At 35.8% G+C, this 18996-nt stretch overlaps 1 protein-coding gene across 1 annotated transcript in view; it reads right to left on the bottom strand.

The window, feature by feature from the left end:
• Nucleotides 1-18996, bottom strand: part of MRPL42 (mitochondrial ribosomal protein L42) — a 35741-nt gene that overhangs the window by 15494 nt on the left and 1251 nt on the right. Inside the window, exons 2-5 of the mRNA XM_057742464.1 lie at nucleotides 18496-18678; nucleotides 13757-13820; nucleotides 12300-12384; nucleotides 5381-5544 (exon numbers count right to left, since the gene is read on the bottom strand). Coding sequence (XP_057598447.1) covers nucleotides 5381-5544; nucleotides 12300-12384; nucleotides 13757-13820; nucleotides 18496-18568 — 386 coding nt within the window. The 5' untranslated portion in view covers nucleotides 18569-18678. The remainder of the gene's footprint in view (nucleotides 1-5380; nucleotides 5545-12299; nucleotides 12385-13756; nucleotides 13821-18495; nucleotides 18679-18996) is intronic.

An 18996-nucleotide genomic window follows, 5' to 3' on the forward strand; every position in this document is an offset into this window, starting at 1 on the left:
ATGGCACCAAGATTTCTGACCCAAGCATCTAGAACAATGGAACTGGCATTAACTGAGACAGGGAAGGCTGCAGGAGAAGCTGGTTTGTGAGGGACCATCAAAAGCTCAGTTAGAGACAGATTAAGTTAGGGATGTCCATCAGACATGTCAAGTAGGCCCCTGGATATACAGGTCTGGAGGTCAAGGGACAGGAAGAGATAGATTTGGAAGCCAATACAGATGGTATTTAAAGCCATGAGACTGGATGAGATCACTGTCTTAGAGAATGCGACAGAAAAGAGGAGAGAACCAAGGACTGATCCTTGGGAACTCCAAAATTTAGAGATAAGGGAAATGAAAAGGAATCAACAAGAGAAATGAAGATAATATATGGACTTCGGATACGTAAAAAGAGTTTCAATAAACTTATTAAGGTTGCACTAACGAGAAAAATAAAATTCAAACACAACCATTAGGAACTCTACAATATTGCTAAAATGACATGTTCTGCGGAGAATTATAATGGAAGGATGCTCCATTGACTTTATCTTTTTCATGCCAATTGAGGACGACTGAGAAAGGAAAAAGAGCTTGTACACAGATGCTGGCAACTGAGGACACTGATACATCCTGCTTCCTGAGTACTGGCAACACTAAAGGCCAACAGGAGATACCTCAGGGGCTGCAGAGAAGGGCAAAACAACTCAGAATCATGTCCTCAACAGCTATTTACAGAGGAGCTATCTAATGCAAATTGCTATAGGGAGTACAAAAAAAAATGATCTGCATAAGGAGTACCTTTAAAAGAATATGTTCAAAGCCCCATTACTTCAGGTAAGTTATAATGTAGTGGCTAAGCTAGTTTAATTTGTTTTTATCACCTGTAATATCATCAAACAGGAAGTAGCAGGACCCTCATGGTTACTTATGCTATTTTTTTAAATCAACCTTTACACAACTGAATATAAAAATAGTCATTCGGGCAAAGGCAGAGGGTACGGAACTGAAAGTTCAATTTAACCCCAAACCCAATGTCCTGAATTTCCTCATTGCTCACCTCTCACACTAAAAATTCTAACAGTTCTAGCACCCGCTCTCAGTATAAAGCCCAAATCTAAGAAGACTCTTTGAATTGCCATCCTAAAGTAAACAGGATCACCAGGATTAGGAAACAGTGATACCCAATTCATAAATTTAGTGGTAACAATTTTAACCTTGGATCTCCAGACTTAAGATAATCCAATCTCCAGTGTTTATTGCCTGCTAGACTATTTCAGCATCAATTCTGTGTAGTCATACTACCTATACTCTCAGTCCACTCCACCTTGGGTGAGGCCAATAATTAAAGGCAGGTAGGTCTGGGATTGAATGAGGTGGGCAACACCCTGGGATCATAAAGCCTTTGCTGACCTTGATTCAGAATCTGACAATAAAGCACATCTTAATCCACCTACCTAGATAAAATGGAAATTAGATAAATCCACATGACCTGATAGCTGACCTCTGAGAATAAAGGTTCCAAGAATCACTGGGAAATTTACCAGTGGACCATCCCAAAGACTACCAAAAAGTATGGTTTCAAAGAAAAACTGAACACCTTCAAGAAGCTGTGAAGATAATTAGGTAAGATAATATTCCATCAAACAGTAACTTAACACACATACATTGTATTAAAGATACTGTATTAGAGGTCTTCTGGAAAACTTCAAAACAGAAGTTGCACTCTTGATGAAGACAGAATAATCAAGAGCAAAAGATGAAACCAAAAAATTACCCACAAATATAACATTAGCAGATAGCTATTAACAGATATCTAATATTTAATATAGTTGCATATCGTTATGCTAATAGGGGTAATAGCTATTCGAAGTGACTACAATCAAATTAAATTTCATGAAAAGTGAGCTAAGAGCAAATGGCAGAGGAAGTGTGAAAGTACTGAAAATCAAAAGAAAAAGCATTTAAGATGACTTGATACTGAAATGAGAAGTCATAGTGGATAAAAAAGCAAAAGCCAACTATATTCTATTCATTAAAAAAACCCACTTTAAACTTAAAAGCTTTTACACAGCAAAGGAACCCATAAACAAAACAAACAGGACTTCTCTGGTGGTGCAGTGGTTAAGAATCCGTCTGCCAGAAATAGAGACACAGATGTAGAGAACAAACATATGGACACTAAGAGGCGGGAATGAACTGGGAGATCGGGATTGCCATATATACATTACTAATAAGAAAAAAAATCAAATTGTACACTTTAAATATATGCAGTTTATTGTATGTCAATTGTATCTCAATAAAAGTTCTTAAAGAAAAAAAAAAGAATCCGCCTGCCAATGCAGGGGACAACGGGTTTGATCCCTGGTCTGGGAAGATCCCACACGCTTCAGAGCAACTAAGCCTGTGTGTCACAACTACTAAGCCTGCGCTCTAAAGCATGTGAGCCATAACTACTGAAGTCCGCAAGCCTCAACGAAGATCCCATGTGCCACAACTAAGACCCGACACAGTCAAAAATAATCAATTTAAAAAAAAAAGTGCTAACATCTAGAAACCATCACTTGAAAATGGCTTACATTAATCCAAAAACATATATACAGATACCAAATAAATACTTGTTGAGTATTAGTAATTACACATTAGCTTATTTAAATTTTTGAAAGGTGATGCATCACAAGGATTTTACCTACAGGTAAAAATTTTCTTTATATACATAAGCTAGCATCTGGAGTTTTTCTGTTGAACTCTTTATTAGGAGAGATATTGGGACAATCAATTGCATTTAATTAAAGTCTGCTTATAACTGAAAGTGCCTAGTAATCCCAATGGGATAAGACATACCAGGAGATTAAATTAATTAGCAGTCAAAGCTAATTAGCAGTAATAAGATTAAATAAGTAATAAGATTAAACATAAGTGGGGTACTAGACAAAAATGTCTGAAGATAACATGTTTGGTTTTAAGACTCCCTAATACTCTTCTTGCCTTCCGTCTTGCCCCCTTCACATTACAAATGTATAGGGGATTTTCATAACTTCAGCAATTTGGTAAACAAAAGATGGCAAAAAAATCTGCAGCAACATGAAATGTACAAGAAAAACAGGTATTGAAAGCCATTACAGAAAAACTTCATGCAGGGCTTGAACTAAAATATCTGGGTAATGGGACAGAAATAAAAGATAAACATGAGCAATGTTATGAATCATGGAAAGAAATCTTAGAATACAGCAGTGACTTCGATATGGGGCTATATAATGGCTAGCTAATTTCTTTTCCCATAACCTAACTTACAAAAAGGGAAAAACCCAGACTGCATGCATAAACAAAGTGGGTACTAAATAAGAAAGAAAATCAAGGAGGGGGACATAAAACAGATGCAGGAATTGAAAGACACTATGGTGGTCAAGAGATGAATGGAAAAAAAGATGTGATAAATACATACAATGGAGTATTACTCAGCCATAAAAAAAAAACAAAATTCTGCCATTTGCAGCAACAAAGGTGGACCCAGATAGCATTACGTTTTTGTGTTTTTTTTTAACTTTAGTGTGTTTATTTATTTTTGGCCATGCAGTGTAGCTTGCAGGATCTTAGCTCCTGACCAGGGATTGAAACCACACCCTCAGCAGTGAAAGTGTGGAGTCTTAGACCACTGGACTGCCAGGGAATTCCCAGTATTATGTTTAGTGAAATAAGTCAGAAAGAGAAAGACAAATACTCTATTTTATCACTTATAGGTGGAATCTAAAAAATAAAACAAACAAATGTATATAACAAAACAGAAACAGAAGATTCACATATACAGAGAATAAACTGGTGGTTACCAGTGGGCAGAGAAAGGGAGAAGGGACAAGATAGAGGTGTGAGATTAAGAAACACAAACTGCTATGTATAAAATAAATAAGCAACAATGATATATTGCACAGCACAGGAAAATATCGCCATTATTTTGTATTAACTTTAAATGAAGTATAATCTATAAAAATATTCAATCACTATGTTGTACACCTCAAACTAACATAACATTGCAGGTCACCTACACTTCAATAAATAAATAAAAACAAATATTGTTTTATCTTCAAAAAAAAGACACTACAGTGCCCTCCCCAAATCAGATTTTTTCCTTGGGAAATTGATACAGAAATATCACTTTTATTACAGAAAGATTATTAAGGGAGGGGCTTTTTAAGACAGGAAAAGGAGAGCTGTGTTTTGCTATAATGAATTTAAAACTTTGGACAGATACCTAGTTACAAATATTCTAAGAACAATGACATTGGGAATAAGGCTGAAGAAATTAAAAAATGCATAAGGAAGCCGGTTGCATGTCAATTACATAACAAATGTAGTTGAAGCTCTTAGAGTGAATTTCAGCAAGACATGGAGTACAAGGCAGAGCCCTAAGGAATCTCTATTATAACTACAGATAAGAAAGAAAGTACCTTCTAAAGAAAAAGTAAACCAAGCTCCAGGTCCATACATGAACCTGCTTTCAGAACTGCTCCCCACCAGAAGATCCACAGGGCCTTCAGACTCAACATAACCAACAATGGGTTCATCTTCTTCACTCTCTACTGTTTCCCCACTTGTATAAGTGGCACCACCATCCACCCAAACACCTCTGGCAGAAACCTGAGAGGTCTCCTATCTCTCCTGAGAAGCCTGTGCACTGCAACAAAGAGTAGCCCCCGAGCGTTGCAACTAGAGAAAGCCTGTGTGCAGCAATGAAGACCCAACACAACCAATAAATAATTCTTAAAAAAATTTTTTTAAAAAGCTTGCTCAAACAAACAGAAAAAATTTCAAAAAGCCACCTCTTAGTTTCAGTTTCTTAGTTTAGTAGGGACTAAGACAGATACAAAAGAAATAAGAATCTAAAGAAGTAAACAAATTATAGCCAGAGTCAGATAAGAGGTAAGAATCAAAGCAATAAAATGTGGGTACCTGGAAACAGAGGGGCAACTGTAGTTTCTAAAGTAACTGAGAATAATATATATTGCCCAATCATTTGCTTCACCTCAATTTTTTTTTTGCAATAACTCAAAATCTGTTAAATAAATGGATAGAGGGATGAGGATAAGATCAAGTACTCATTAAGAAGATGAATAAAAACAATACATAAAATGACTATATCACAGAATGGAAATTTTTTCAAGAACTCCTGTAAAATTCCCTGAAAGCTTTGGTTAAACTCCCCCACTAAAATAAAGGAAAAAAAGACGTACTATTTCATTTTAGGTACACTATATGTAGATTTAAAAATACAATTCAGTAGGTGATCTTACTGGGTGTTAACTCCTTCATGCAAAGTATAACCTCAGAAGTTTGTTAATAGAAGGAAAGTTAATGTATTTCTTTAGTGTTCAGTGGGAGTTGAAGAAGAAAAGAAAACAGAACTTACTGTCCACGAGGATACCAACGGTGTTTAGTAGTAAAGAACATTTTGCTAAGTTGTTCTATCATGGGTCCTTGCTCTAAGTGTTCACCTTTTTCTTCTAATCTGGTTTTCAGCACTAGATCATGTGTTTCTTCATTATTCTTCATGGGATCTGGCCGAGGGATAGGCTACAAAATAATCAGCAATGATCAACATCAAAATGTAGGAATGTTAGCCAGCATCTGATTGAGTTAACAGTAAAATAATTAACACACTGAGTACTTCATCATAGTACCTAAACGTGGGTAAATAAATCATCAAAACAATTTCACTTAGTTGCACTATTCATTAAAGAATCAGAATTTTTTTTTCCTTTTTTGCCGCCCTGTGCACAGCATGTAGGATCTTAGTTTCCAGACCAGGGATCCAATCCATGTCCCCTGCAGTGGAAGCACAGAGTCCTAACCGCTGGACTACCAGGAAATTCCCCAGGAAACCTTTTCTTTTCATATCAAGTTTTGGGTTTCCTTTCTAATAATAAAGCTATTGGAAAGTTGTTTAAAGTTATTTTCTCCCAATAATAAAGTACTTATTACTTTAGTTTCTATTTCTCAAAACTATAAATTATGTCCATTTTTTTTTAACTTAAAAGTTTACAGTCTTTTGTAGGGAACAAACATATGGACACCAAGTGGGGAAAGTGGGGGGGGGGACGTGGAGGTGGGGATGAATTGGGAGATTGGGATTGCCATATATATATTACTAATAAGAAAAAAAATCAAATTGTACAATTTAAATACATGCAGTTTATTGTATGTCAATTGCATCTCAATAAAAGTTCTTAAAGAGAAAGAAAAGTTTACAGTCTCTACCTTGCATATAATTAAAGTGAGATACAATGAAAAACCTTTAATTGAAATTGACATTTCTTAGGCTTCCCTGGTGGTGCAGTGGTTAAAAATCCACCTGCCAATGCAGGGGACACGGGTTCAAGCCCTGGTCCAGGAAGATCCCACATGCTGCAGAGCAACTAAGCCCGTGCTCTAGAGCCCACAAGCCACAACTACTGAGCCCACACTCCGCAACTACTGAAGCCCTCTCACCTATAGCCCGTGCTCTACAACAAGAGAAGCCATCACAATAAGAAGCCTGAGCACTGCAATGAAGAGTAGCCCCTGCTCTCCCCAACTACAGAAAGCCCATGTGCAGCAACAAAGACCCAATGTAGCCAATAAATAAAAAATAAAATAAATTTTAAAAAATTTTTAAAAATTGAAAATGACATTTCTTATATCCAAAGGAAGCAGAAAAATTTCCAATGTTTTCATTTCAGGTGACTGAAATGACATCAACTGATGCTTTATGGTAATTTGAGTAGTTTTTTTCCTCCAAAGACATTAATTACTAAAAAATCTCATCTCCTCCCAACACATGAGTGAAATAACATATGCCCATCAGCAATGGTGGCTGACTATAGCCCTTAAAAATCAGTGTCTTGGAAAGTCAGGTTATCTATATTTTAAATATTAAGTGATAATATATGTAACATAAGATTGTAACATTGCCTTGCTTTACAAATACCATACATATGTATTACAACACAATGAAAACCTGAATTTACAATCAGAAAGGAAACAATTCAAACCCAAATGTTTACTTTCACACACTATTAATCACAACCAGCACATTCTACCACTGTATTGAGTGTTACAGCATATATTCATATTTATTTAGTTTATGTACATGAAAAAATAAAACCTCTTTAAAAGGCAATATATAAGTGCATGATGGTGGCACAACTGACTAAGTACTACAGAAATGCAAATTAACAAAGATAGTGTGAACTAGAACAGGAGCCAAGTCAGAGCCTTGTCACAGAGTGCAGAATGAATTCCAGAAGGAATAACAAACATAAGTAAAGCGAAGTAGGTACAAACATAATAAACAGGTAATCTTAAAAAACGGACCTCGAGAAATCAGATTATGAAAGGCTTCCAAAGTTAGATTTAAGTGTAATAATTTGACAAAAGTAGAAATAAGGAACCACTTCATTAGTGTGGGAGGGAATAAGAAAAAAGTATAATGAAGAGGTTAAGAATTGGGCTTTGATGCCTTCCTAAATTGTTACAATGCTTTACCAAATCTGTGACTCCTAAATTAACACAAACCAGTGGTCAAATGTAAAACAATATAGATTTACTGTAGGTTTTCAACCTTTTTTAGATTTATGCATGTGGACACTTTTGTAATGTTATTACAACCACCACAAAATTAGCTTTTTTATTTTTTACTTATTTTATTTTTGGCCAGGCCACGCAGCTTGCGGGTTCTTAGTTCCATGACCAGGGACTGAACCCGTGGCCTCAGCAGTGAAAGCACGAAGTCCTAACCACTGGACTGCCAGGGAATTCCTGAAATTAGCTTTTTAAATTGCAGACAGTAATGCATGTCAAACTAACATGTAGTGGCCTTTTCAAGGCCTAGTCCCAGGGAAAAGATTTTGTAGAGTATAGGGGAGTGGGAGGAAGGGAAGGAATACTTTTTTTATTTAAAGTTAATTTCTGCACTTTTTTCTTAATTATCTGCATGAATAATAATGAGGAATATTTTGTGACTTTAATTGGTAAATATGTTAACAGAACCAAGTACTTAATCTTTTGGGGGAAAAAAAGAATTGGGCTCTGGTCAATAACCACTAGCTCTGTGACCCTGAAAGTAATTTAAGCTTCTAATTTCCTTTCTGTAAAATCTGAGGAGTAATCATCTATCTAACAAGGGTTTGATGAGGATTAAGTGAAATAATAACATGCTTAGCTGTCCTTTGGACTCTATGAGTTCAATAATGGCAGGTAGCTATTAACATTTCTTTTAAGGCCTCAAAGAGGAAAAAAGTGATATAAATTTATTTAAAGAAAAAGTGCTTCTTAGACATTTAAGGTAATTTATAAGATCATCTCTTACACAGAGTGAAATATTAATATTTAAGTGTCTTTGCAAGTTACTATCAGACCCTGAGGGATACCAGCAAATGCTAGATTAGAGCCTATAGTTTTCTCCCTTTTAGGTTACTATACTTGTTGCTAAAGACGAAATGTTTTAAATATTATCAAACAATTATTTTCAAGTGTTCATAAATGTTCATTGTCTCTCCTCCTATTTCGAAGCAGGCTCAATTCTAACATATTACAAATTCTCTCTGGTTTGTATGATTAAAACATTTTCTTTTCCAGGCACACAGATAAAAGACACTGGAATTAATGGCTTCTTCAAAGTCTAAACCAAAAGTCTCTGCAGACTCCAAACTGATTTTTAGGCTGTATTTGATCTCCTTGATCAAACTTCAAAGAAAGGGTACATGAATATCTCAGTAAAAAGGAAAAACTAAAATAAAACTGAATGTCAACTTTAAAAAATATTCAGAACTGTCATTCTGAATTTCCCTTGTTTTTCTTAAGAATTTTCAAATTTGACTTCTGAAATTTTCCACTAAATCAACCACTAAGAAGAATTTCCTAGTACTTACACTTTTACTTTATTTTTCCAAGTCATTATTTTTTGCCCCTGGTTTAAAATCTTTATTTTCCTAAACCAGACATCCTAAATTCTAGAAAAATATTTTTAGTTTTAATAAAACACATACCTGGCCAAAACAGAAAGAAGGATCTTTTACCTGGATCCATGGAAAATAATCAACAACTTTTAGATTCAAATGTAAATTACCAGAAAACCAAAGATACAAATCATCTTAACTTTCCTAAAGCCAGTGTCAGTAAGTATTTCTACATATGACTAGGATCTTTGTATACAGTATGCTTTCCAGGGCCTAGAGAATGAAGGAGCCCACTAGGGTTGCAGCTACTTCCTTGGGAAAAGAAGGAAATCAAATCTAAATTTTAAGTCATGTTTAAATATAGGTATTTAATGTTATGTACTATCTTCATGAAATTTGTAAATCTGGATTCAAAAAGGACATATTTTAACAACAACATGTTTTCAAGAATGTTTCTTATTGTAAATAAAGTCCAATCTATAATTTATTACTTGAGGAAAAATTTCCATGCTTCTCCATGTGACTATCTCTTAGTCTGAAAACAGAAAACCTTCAAGCATGAAGAGAGAGGACCAATTTGTTGATTATTTATTTAATCAACAAATATTTATTGTACACCTACCAAGTACAGGTGTTATTCCAGGTGCTGAGGATACAGCAGGGAACAAAACAGACAAGACCCTGTCCTCATGGAGCTTACATTTTAATGGAGGGAGGCAGAAAAGCAAGAAAATATACAGTGTGCCAGAAATCATAAATGCTATTGAGAAAAGCAAAGCAAAGAAGGACAGCAGGGATTCCAGGGACAGGGGTACTACTTTAAATGCAGTGGCCAAGGACGGTCTCTCTAGGTAACAAATAAGGAAAGATCTAAAGAAAAGGGAATAAACTATGAGGATTTCTAGGAGGGGGGAGCATTCCAGGCAGAGGAGGCTGTAACTACAAAGGCCCTGAGGCAGGAGCTTCCTAAGTACCTACCTGAAAGAACAGTGGGGAGGTCAGTGTGGTAGCAGTAGAGTGATTATGTGTGAACCGATAGCAGTGATGTCCTAGACTAGAGAGAGGAATACTGAGAATATGGAAGAGAAGACAACTGACACAACAAAGGGAGTACAACAAACAAAAGAAGCAGGGAGATGGGTATGTATGCAGGGGAGTGATTATGATGATGACCATGGAATCTATGCTAGGTAAGGACAGAAGTGAAAATATACGGAATACCTGAGGGACTGCAAAAAAGTGGTTCGATCAATTGACACAGATCTTAATGAGAGGATGAATAATTCTTGGAGCTGAAAACTAGGGAATGTTGGAGAGTGTGAGAGTACATCTAAAATCTTCAAAGAAGAATGGAGGGATGGGAGGGTGAGGAGAAGTGAATTGCAGGATGACAGATGACAGCAAAAAACAAAACAAAACAAAGATAAGTAGATGATGGACTTCCCTGGTGGTGCAGTGGTTAAGAATCCACCCACCAATGTAGGGCACATGGGTTCGATCCCTGGGCCGGGAAGATCCCACATGCCGCACAGCAACTAAGCCCACGCACCACAACTACTGAGCCTGCACTCTAGACCCCGCAAGCCGCAACTAATGAGCCCACGTGCCATAATTACTGTAGCCCACGCACCTAGAGCCCATGCTACACAGCAAGAGAAGCCATCATGGTGAGAAGCTAGTGCACCATAACAAAGAGTAGCCTCTGCTCACCACAAACTAGAGAAAGCCCGCAGGCAGCAACGAAGACCCAACAAAGCCAATAAATAAATAAACAAACAAAGAAATAAATAAAAATTTAAAACAACAACAAAAAACCCAAAGATAAGTAGATGGTATGGTTTAATGATACAAACTACAAAGCTAGAAATCGTTAGTGAGGAGGAAAGATGATCTGGATATGACAGTGAAGAGCCACAGGGACACCTATTCCATCTCTAGGCTCAGTAGTAAAAGGGTAATTTAGGAGAGAAAAGTGCAACTACTTAAGAGTGCTAGGGAAGGGCTTCCTAGGTGGCGCAGTGGTTAAGAATCCGCCTGCCAATGCAGAGGTCACGGGTTCGATCCTAGCTCCAGGAAGATCCCACATGCCGCGGAGCAACTAAGCCCGTGTGCCAAAAAACAAACAAGAGTGCTAGGGAAGCAATGGTAACAGGGTACAGCCAAGTTTCCGTTAGAGTCAGAAGGTGAAGGCAACATTCTGGAAGATGTTAAGGTTATAAGAGATTTTAATGATGATAGTAAGTTCTAAAAGTATAATGGAAAAGTTTTGAGAGTTGGGAAGGGTAGGAAAAGTGTCAGATTCAGGGATGCAAAAAGCCATATGGGGATAAGAGTCTCGATACTGAGAAATGACCACAGTCTTGGGCTTCCTGTTCTAACTGCTAAAACAGGGATAAAGCATATAACCAGAAATATAACACAAAATAACAATGGAAGAAGGCACAATACAGTATGAGCTAGAGGTTTACAGGCCAAAAGTCAGTGATTTATACCTATTTTCTACACACTGGCCAAAGAAATGAAATAAAAAAGGTACTAGATTATTGCCTATGATATCTAGCTAGAATACAAAGCAGACAGACAAAATGGTGAGGTTAAAAAGAGAATACAAAATAGCAAAATAACATTACTTTGTTTTGTCAAACCAGTACTCTGGCCCTAATGATGATTTTTAAAAATAGGTACCACTAGATGGATGCATCATGTGATGAATTATCTAATTATTTTCTCCTCAAAAAGCAAATCAAACATTACCAAATATAGTAGAAAAAAGCTTAAAGGAATAAGAGGAAGCAATTCATATATAAAATAATAAAAAGACTTGGGTCAAGTTAAATTGTATTAAAAATTAAAACAAAACTTCCTTTATCTGGTGCCTGGCTTTTGAAGAAATATGGAAAAAATTAAACTAGGCCACTTAAAATATATGCCCATGTGGGTCCATTAGAAAAAACTAACCAAAAAAAGAAAACATTCACCAAACATTAAAAAGATTATCAGAACAAACACAATATAAAAGTTATGAAACAGCACTCTAAAATACAAACTTTTTACAATTTATTAGATTGCAATATATAGTAGTATGGGACAATGTGTTTTAAAAATTTATACTAGGTGTGTTTGATGCCGAGTCAGAAATCTACCAAATTTTAGACCAGAAAACTGATGCCATAATTGTGTTTAAATGATTCACTCTGTGTACTGGAAAAAAATTTTAGAGAAAAATGATGAAAAGAAATAAGAGAAAAACCAAAACAGAAAAATAAAAAAGCCAAAAGAAGATCTAAACCAAATAAAGAAAATCAAACAATTCCCTTCTCTTTGGATACTGTAAAGAAATGTGACTATTCCAACAGCAAATTAAAAATTAGAAGAGATTTTCTTAATACATACTTTTGTGTGCTCATATGGTACGTCCACAGAAGGGTGATAGCATACTATTGTCCTGCCATTAGATGTCAAGGCAAGCTCTACTTTGCTAAAAATTAAAAAAAAAAAAAAAAAGAATGTTTTAGAAATAGAGTTCTACTGTATTCAAGGCAAAATGATTACTAGAGTTAAAAATTTGTTAATCACAAATCCCTGAAGAATAAATGCCATATCACTGAACTGGCAAACCAGGTACCCATATCACAGGGGACAACTCAGACCACCCCACAAAATACGCCAGCTTAACTATGACAACAAACCTTTACTACATTACCTGCTATTTTATCTAAATTATTTGTTTTGTTAAAGTTATTTGTTTTCCAAATCTTTGGAGGAGATCGTCATATTCATTCATCACTATTAACAGAACTTCCTCTCTTTATCTAAAAGCTACCTTCAAAAGCTGTAACGCGATTACTTGAATTATTAAAGCTGAAGATCAGCAAAATACATAATCTTCCAGGTAAAGAATCACCTGAATGTCCAATCATAAAGATTGTAGCTGAGCACTTTTTGTAGACGAGCATTTCTCCAAGTGCCTTTGGCATAATGCAAAGCACATACAACAGTGGTCCCCAACCTTTTTGGCACCAGGGACCAGTTTTGTGGGAGACAATTTTTCCAGGGATGGGGGGCTGGGATGGTTCAGGCGGTAATTCAATGGGGAATGATGGGGAGTGGCCGATGAAGCTTAGTTTGTTCGCTTGCCTGCGGCTCACCTTGTGCTGTGCAGGACTGCTGACAGATAAGACTCAATCTTTTCAGGTTCAAAAAGTGCTGCCTATTGCCTGTTAGTCTTATTTTATCACTGTCCTAATACTTACTAAACTTACAGTTAAAAATGGTGTCAAGAGGGAAGAAAATGTATGTTTACTAAAATTCACAATAAAAACAATGTAGCTTAAGAAAATATGTTGTAGTTTCTGCACATAAGACTCAGCTATAAAGGACAACATTCATTCATGTTATTCCTAGTTCTTAGCATACTGACTAGAACTGAATAAGTACCAATTAAATTGTGGTTGAATTAAATACTTGTAATTTAGGATTATTCAATGTCAACAAAAGATAAGATAAATAACTGCTTAAGCTAATAGATATGCACCCTGAGAGAAAACCATAAAAAGTAACCAACTTTTCCAAAAAGCTAAAGAATGCTTCAGGAAGAAAAGACAGCATTTCTATTAGCATGTCTGTCTTAGAACAAATGAATTATTCACTGAAACACAATGATAATGATTTTTATTTAAGCCATTTATAAGCCCAGACACTGGGTAAATAAGATCACTGAAATAATTTTTAAATACGAAATTAAAGAAAGAATAACCAGAAAACAGAAAATGCCAAAACAAGAAATAAAATTAAATCATTTCAGATAGAGCTAACAGACATTTTTTTCTCAATTGGATTTCAATACATACCAATTATAGTCATCTGGAAGAGAAGAATACGTAGATTTATGACAAACAAAATATAAGGCTCCATCTGCAAAAACCCCAAACAGTAAAAGGGATTTAGTTAATTTGAGTATATGTTCTCACACCAACATACAGCTAGTTTCACTCATTCAACCAATATTTACTGTATTCACTATGAAGCAGGGCTGTACTTGGAGCTAGGGATTCAACAAGTTAAGATCCAGTCCCTGACCTCAAAAAGGGTGCAAGTCTGGTGAGAGAGAGACAAGTAAACAAACAATTCCAATATAAAGATAAGCCCTGTTAGGATAAGCATTGGGAGTGAGAGTGGCACACAGATTACAAAACAGGTGTGTACAGCTTTTTGTTTGCTTGTTTGTTTACTTATTGACTGCGTTGGGTCTTCGTTGCTGCACATGGGCTTTCTTTAGTTGCAGCAAGCGGGGGCTACTCTTCACTGTGGTGCACCAGCTCCTCATTGTGGTGGCTTCTCTTGTTATGGAGCATGGGCTCTAGGCACGAGGACTTCAGTAGTTGCAGCACATGGGCTCAATAGTTGTGGCTCACGGGCTCTAGAGCGCAGGCTCAATAGTTGTGGCACACAGGCTTAGTTGCTCCGTGGCATGTGGCATCTTCCTGGGGTGGGGATCAAACCTGTGTGCCCTGTATTCACAGATGGATTCTTAACCACTGCGCCACCTAGGAAGTCCCTGTACAGGTTTAAGAATGCTTTTCCAGTGGAGATGATGCTTAAGGTGTTCTGAGGATGATGGAGTAAGCTGGAGTTGTTAGGGGATGAGTACAGTGTTCTTGCAGAGGGAATAAAAAGTGCCAAGGATCACAGGAAAGAAAAAACATGAAGTTTTTGAGTATTCTAAAAACTTTAGTGTTAGGAATTCCCTGGTGGTCCAGTGGTTAGGACTTGGCACTTTCACTGCTGAGGTCTGAGTTCAATCCCTGCTCAGGGGACTAAGATCCTACAAGCCGTGCAGCTTGGCCAAATAAATAAATAAATAATAAAATAAAATAAAAACTTTAGTGCTACTGGAGTGCATAGTTCATAAAGGGGGGAGTGTTTAAGTAACAAAGTACAAAATGAATTGTTCAAAATCAACTTTTCTTAATCAAAAATGCAACATTTCAAAGTATATTTTCCTTTTTAGAATACCTGCAAACTCAAGAGCCATAACTACTTTTTTAAAGTTTGTGAAAGCTTCCTCTACATTCAGAGAAACTATATTCTTTTAAATATAAATAAAAATTGTAAATGTAGCTCAGTAGAGTTTAAAAAAAATTTCTGAATATATCTTAGCTATAGCCAAGGATCAACTTCTCTCAACTGAGCCTCTTGCTCCTCAGTATAGAATGCCATCCCCACTTTGTTCAAATACTACTCATCTTTCAAAAGTCAAATGCTACTCTTCCATGAAATCCTTTTCCCCCTCCCTGCCCTACAACCCCCATCACAGAAAAAGAGTTGCCTATTCTACATGTCCCACAACCAACACTCCATTGCTATACCATCATTGTGGTCTTTTTGTGTGTTTTTTTTTTTTTTGATGCATCAAGTTTTTTATATGTATCAAAGATGTCTAAACAAAGATGTATTTTCCATCTTTGTATACCTCTCCTTTCCCCAAGGACTGCATATACATAAAGGTCTAAATATAGATTCTTACTCCAATGCATTAAAAAGTACCTTAACAAAATTCACTAGTATCATAAAAGATTACTCAGCAAAATGTCAACCCCAAAATTCTACTGATGTAAAGATAACAAAATACAAAGAATTTGAAATATAACCTCATCTTTCAAAAGATTTATTAATTTTCAATTATCTGTGCTAATACTGAGGAGCACTCATTAAAACAAATCAGAGGGTAACGTAAAAATCATTTACATGTATTTTATTTTCTTCTCTGACAGTGTTGGGGAATCTTCTTAATTATGTATGGATTAATATTAAAAAGCAGTTTGTATTCTCTGAATACAAACCAGCTAAGTGATGTACATGTTTGCTGAAAGAAACAGGGTTGGGTGGCAGAGGCAGGACAGACAGAATTTACCATTCTTAATTAGGCAGGAGGGAAAACTCAAGACAACAGTATTTCAGTTCAACAGGAAACTTCAAAATTTCTACTCTGCACTAACATAGACATTTGTTTGTACCCTCAAGATATACATCACATTCTACCACACCATATTCCAGGTTTTCTTTCCACAGGTGTCTGTTTCAACTACAAGTCTAAATAAGTTCCTTAAGGCCATGAATCCCACCTTGTTCATTACTGTGTCCCCTATAATGCCTACTAATAAAGAAGAGATCGCCAAACTGACTCTAAAATGTTGATTTATGCATAATTAATACTTGAAAAACTCATCTGACATTTTATCAAGAGAAAAATTCTAGATATGGTTAAGTATCAGAGGTTCTAAATGCATAATTAGGACCGATGCCAAAGTTAACATTAATCAATCCAAAACAACTCAATGTGCCAAAAAAGAATTTCAGAGTCGGCTCTCCATAACTCACAGACTTTTCTTGTTTTATATATATATTTATGCACACACATGCACACATAAGTTTAACTGAATTTTGATATGATCTATGAAAGCTGATAGTCCCACTTCATTTTCAAATACTGAATATTTTAAATTACTACAACAAAGGTGGTATAGCAGGAAGTATATTGGGAAGACATAGGTTTTGATTATAGCTCTAATTTACCAGATATGCAACTTTGGTTGAGTTTCTGAGGGCAAGAGAACTCAAGTTCCTTCATATTCAGAAAGAAAATAATACCACATGATAGGTACGGTTATTGTAAAATTCAAAGTAGTAAAGATCAAATGACTTAATATGCTGAAAAGCTGTAAAATTCCCACATTGACTGTATATTTTGGAAGATTTTAGATGTCCCTTCGGGAATACAGGGAGGCCTTTTTATTTGTGCTCACTGAACTTTTCAATCACATTTTTGCTTTGCCTCTAATCTTAATGTCCTTCCTTTTTGTATAAAATATCAATGGTAACAGTAATAACACTTTACCTTCAATAGTAATAATAGAAATCGTGTAGAATAAGAGGCTTTTAAGGATGCAAGAAGTTAGGTAGTCACTAATTATTAGGATGACTGAGTGATAATGGGATAATTTTCTGGGGTAACCCAAATTAATTCTTCACTAATTAGATATTTTGACAACCCCAATCCACTGAGATCCATTCAACAAACATTTATTTATCACTTATCATGTATGAGAGGCACTGAAGAAACTAAAATAGACACTGTACAAATTTACAATCTAGTTGGTAAAGTATCCATAGACAATTTTAACTTACCCAGGGACAGATTAACTGGTTTTCAGATTAACCTGAGTGAGGACAAATTGCTTTTTTCAGGACATGAACTAGGTAAAAACTGATTAGGTCTGATTTCCCATCAGCCTTGGAGCTGAGTTCCTATCAATTCAAAAGGGAGACTAAGTAGCAGAGGTCTCTCCCCCAATTCTCAACAAGAAAATGCTCCTAAGTAATCAAGAGCTGACTTACAGTTTTGTTTTCACTATGATTTTAGTGTATATCTAAAGCCTCTTAGCAATCTTGTCCTCTGTTTACTTATTATACAGTTTTCTACCCTAGTCTTCAAACAACTCTTTTCCTCTTAACTCAATGAAAATGTTCAATTACAAATGATACTCAATAGGAAATATGAAGAAAGAGGTTAGGTCAGGCAGAGATGTGCAAAAAAGTTGGCTGACTAGCTAAACATGAAAGAGCAAACCTGTTGTAGCCTTCTAACTGTGACTGCTTTAGAAATGGGAGAGACAAAGAAAGAAAGGAAGGAAGGAAGGAAGGAAGAAATGGGAGAACGCAGTTCACAGAGAGAGGAAAAGGAACGTGAAAAGAAGTTGGTCAGGAAATAAGATTTTAATAGCCTGTTTATTTATATAAGTCAATGTTTTGACTATCAAACATTAACAGGCTTTGAAGAAAATATCTGACTACATTTCTTCAGAAAAGAAAGGAAGAAATTACATTTTTTTTGTAAATTACACAGAAAAACCACAAAAGAATATACCAAAATAGTTTAACAATAATCACCTTGTAAGATGGAACTGTAAATCTGCCCTCTGTTTGCTACTTTTAAGAACTACTAAAAAAAGCAGTATGTGAAAATATAATAAATACAAATGATTCAAACCAGAAAAAGTTCCTCTTTATCAATCTCTCACTTGCCCTTGGTTAAATCCCACCTGTGGTCTACACAGATAACTTATTTGGTCCACATCTTTTACTCTGGATTTATACATACACACATATATGGTCGATCATCTTTTAAATGCACAAATGAGATCATACAATATATATTGTTCTACGACCTACTATTTCCCCCTTCTACATAGAGATCTTTCCAGGTCACACTCCTATACAATAGCAGGCATATACAATAACTAAACACTTTAAATTTTTTTCAGTGAACATGTATTACTATAATATTTGAAACGGTTTAAAACTTTTTAAACATTGGGACTTCCCTGGTGGCCCACTGGGTAAGACTCTGCGTTCCCAATGCAGGGGGCCTGGGTTTGATCCCTGGTCAGGGAACTAGATCCTGCACACAACTAAGAGTCCGCATGCCACAACTAAGATTCCACGTGCAGCAACTAAGACCCAGAGTGGCCAAAAATAAATAAATAAATTTTTTTTAAAAAACTTTTTAAACATTAAAAAACTCACTTACTTTGAATTGGAAATAAGTGTTTCAAGATAGTTCTACTTGATATCGCCCATTTTACTGCTGCCAATGCCATCATGAATCAAGACGCTTATCAGGCGGTATGAAAGATGACTTGAAGAGAAACTGCTTTTAAAATCTGCTTCTTAAAAAAAAAAAATCTGCTTCTAGGTATACCTATTTTCACCCCTGCATAAGAGATAAAGAAAAATCAGTGCTACCTATGATAAAGTGACACAATACGCTGAACTACAGTCACCTAAGGCAAAACTTTTAAACAACTTTCCATTTCCAGGCAACATAGGACAAAGAGCAACACTGTCAAAATGTACAATAAGATCAGAAACCCCAGAATTATGTCCATTACTATTTTTCTTAAATGCAAACTTCTCAGCACCTAGTGCAATTCTTTTCATTCAATGAGTACTCAGCCAAGGTATAATTACTCTTAGAAACAGTCACTCACACATGCTATACAGAGCATTCTCATTTCATAAAGCTAATGTG

This window comes from Hippopotamus amphibius, chromosome 7, assembly GCF_030028045.1.
Source record: "Hippopotamus amphibius kiboko isolate mHipAmp2 chromosome 7, mHipAmp2.hap2, whole genome shotgun sequence".
NCBI lineage: Eukaryota > Metazoa > Chordata > Mammalia > Artiodactyla > Hippopotamidae > Hippopotamus > Hippopotamus amphibius.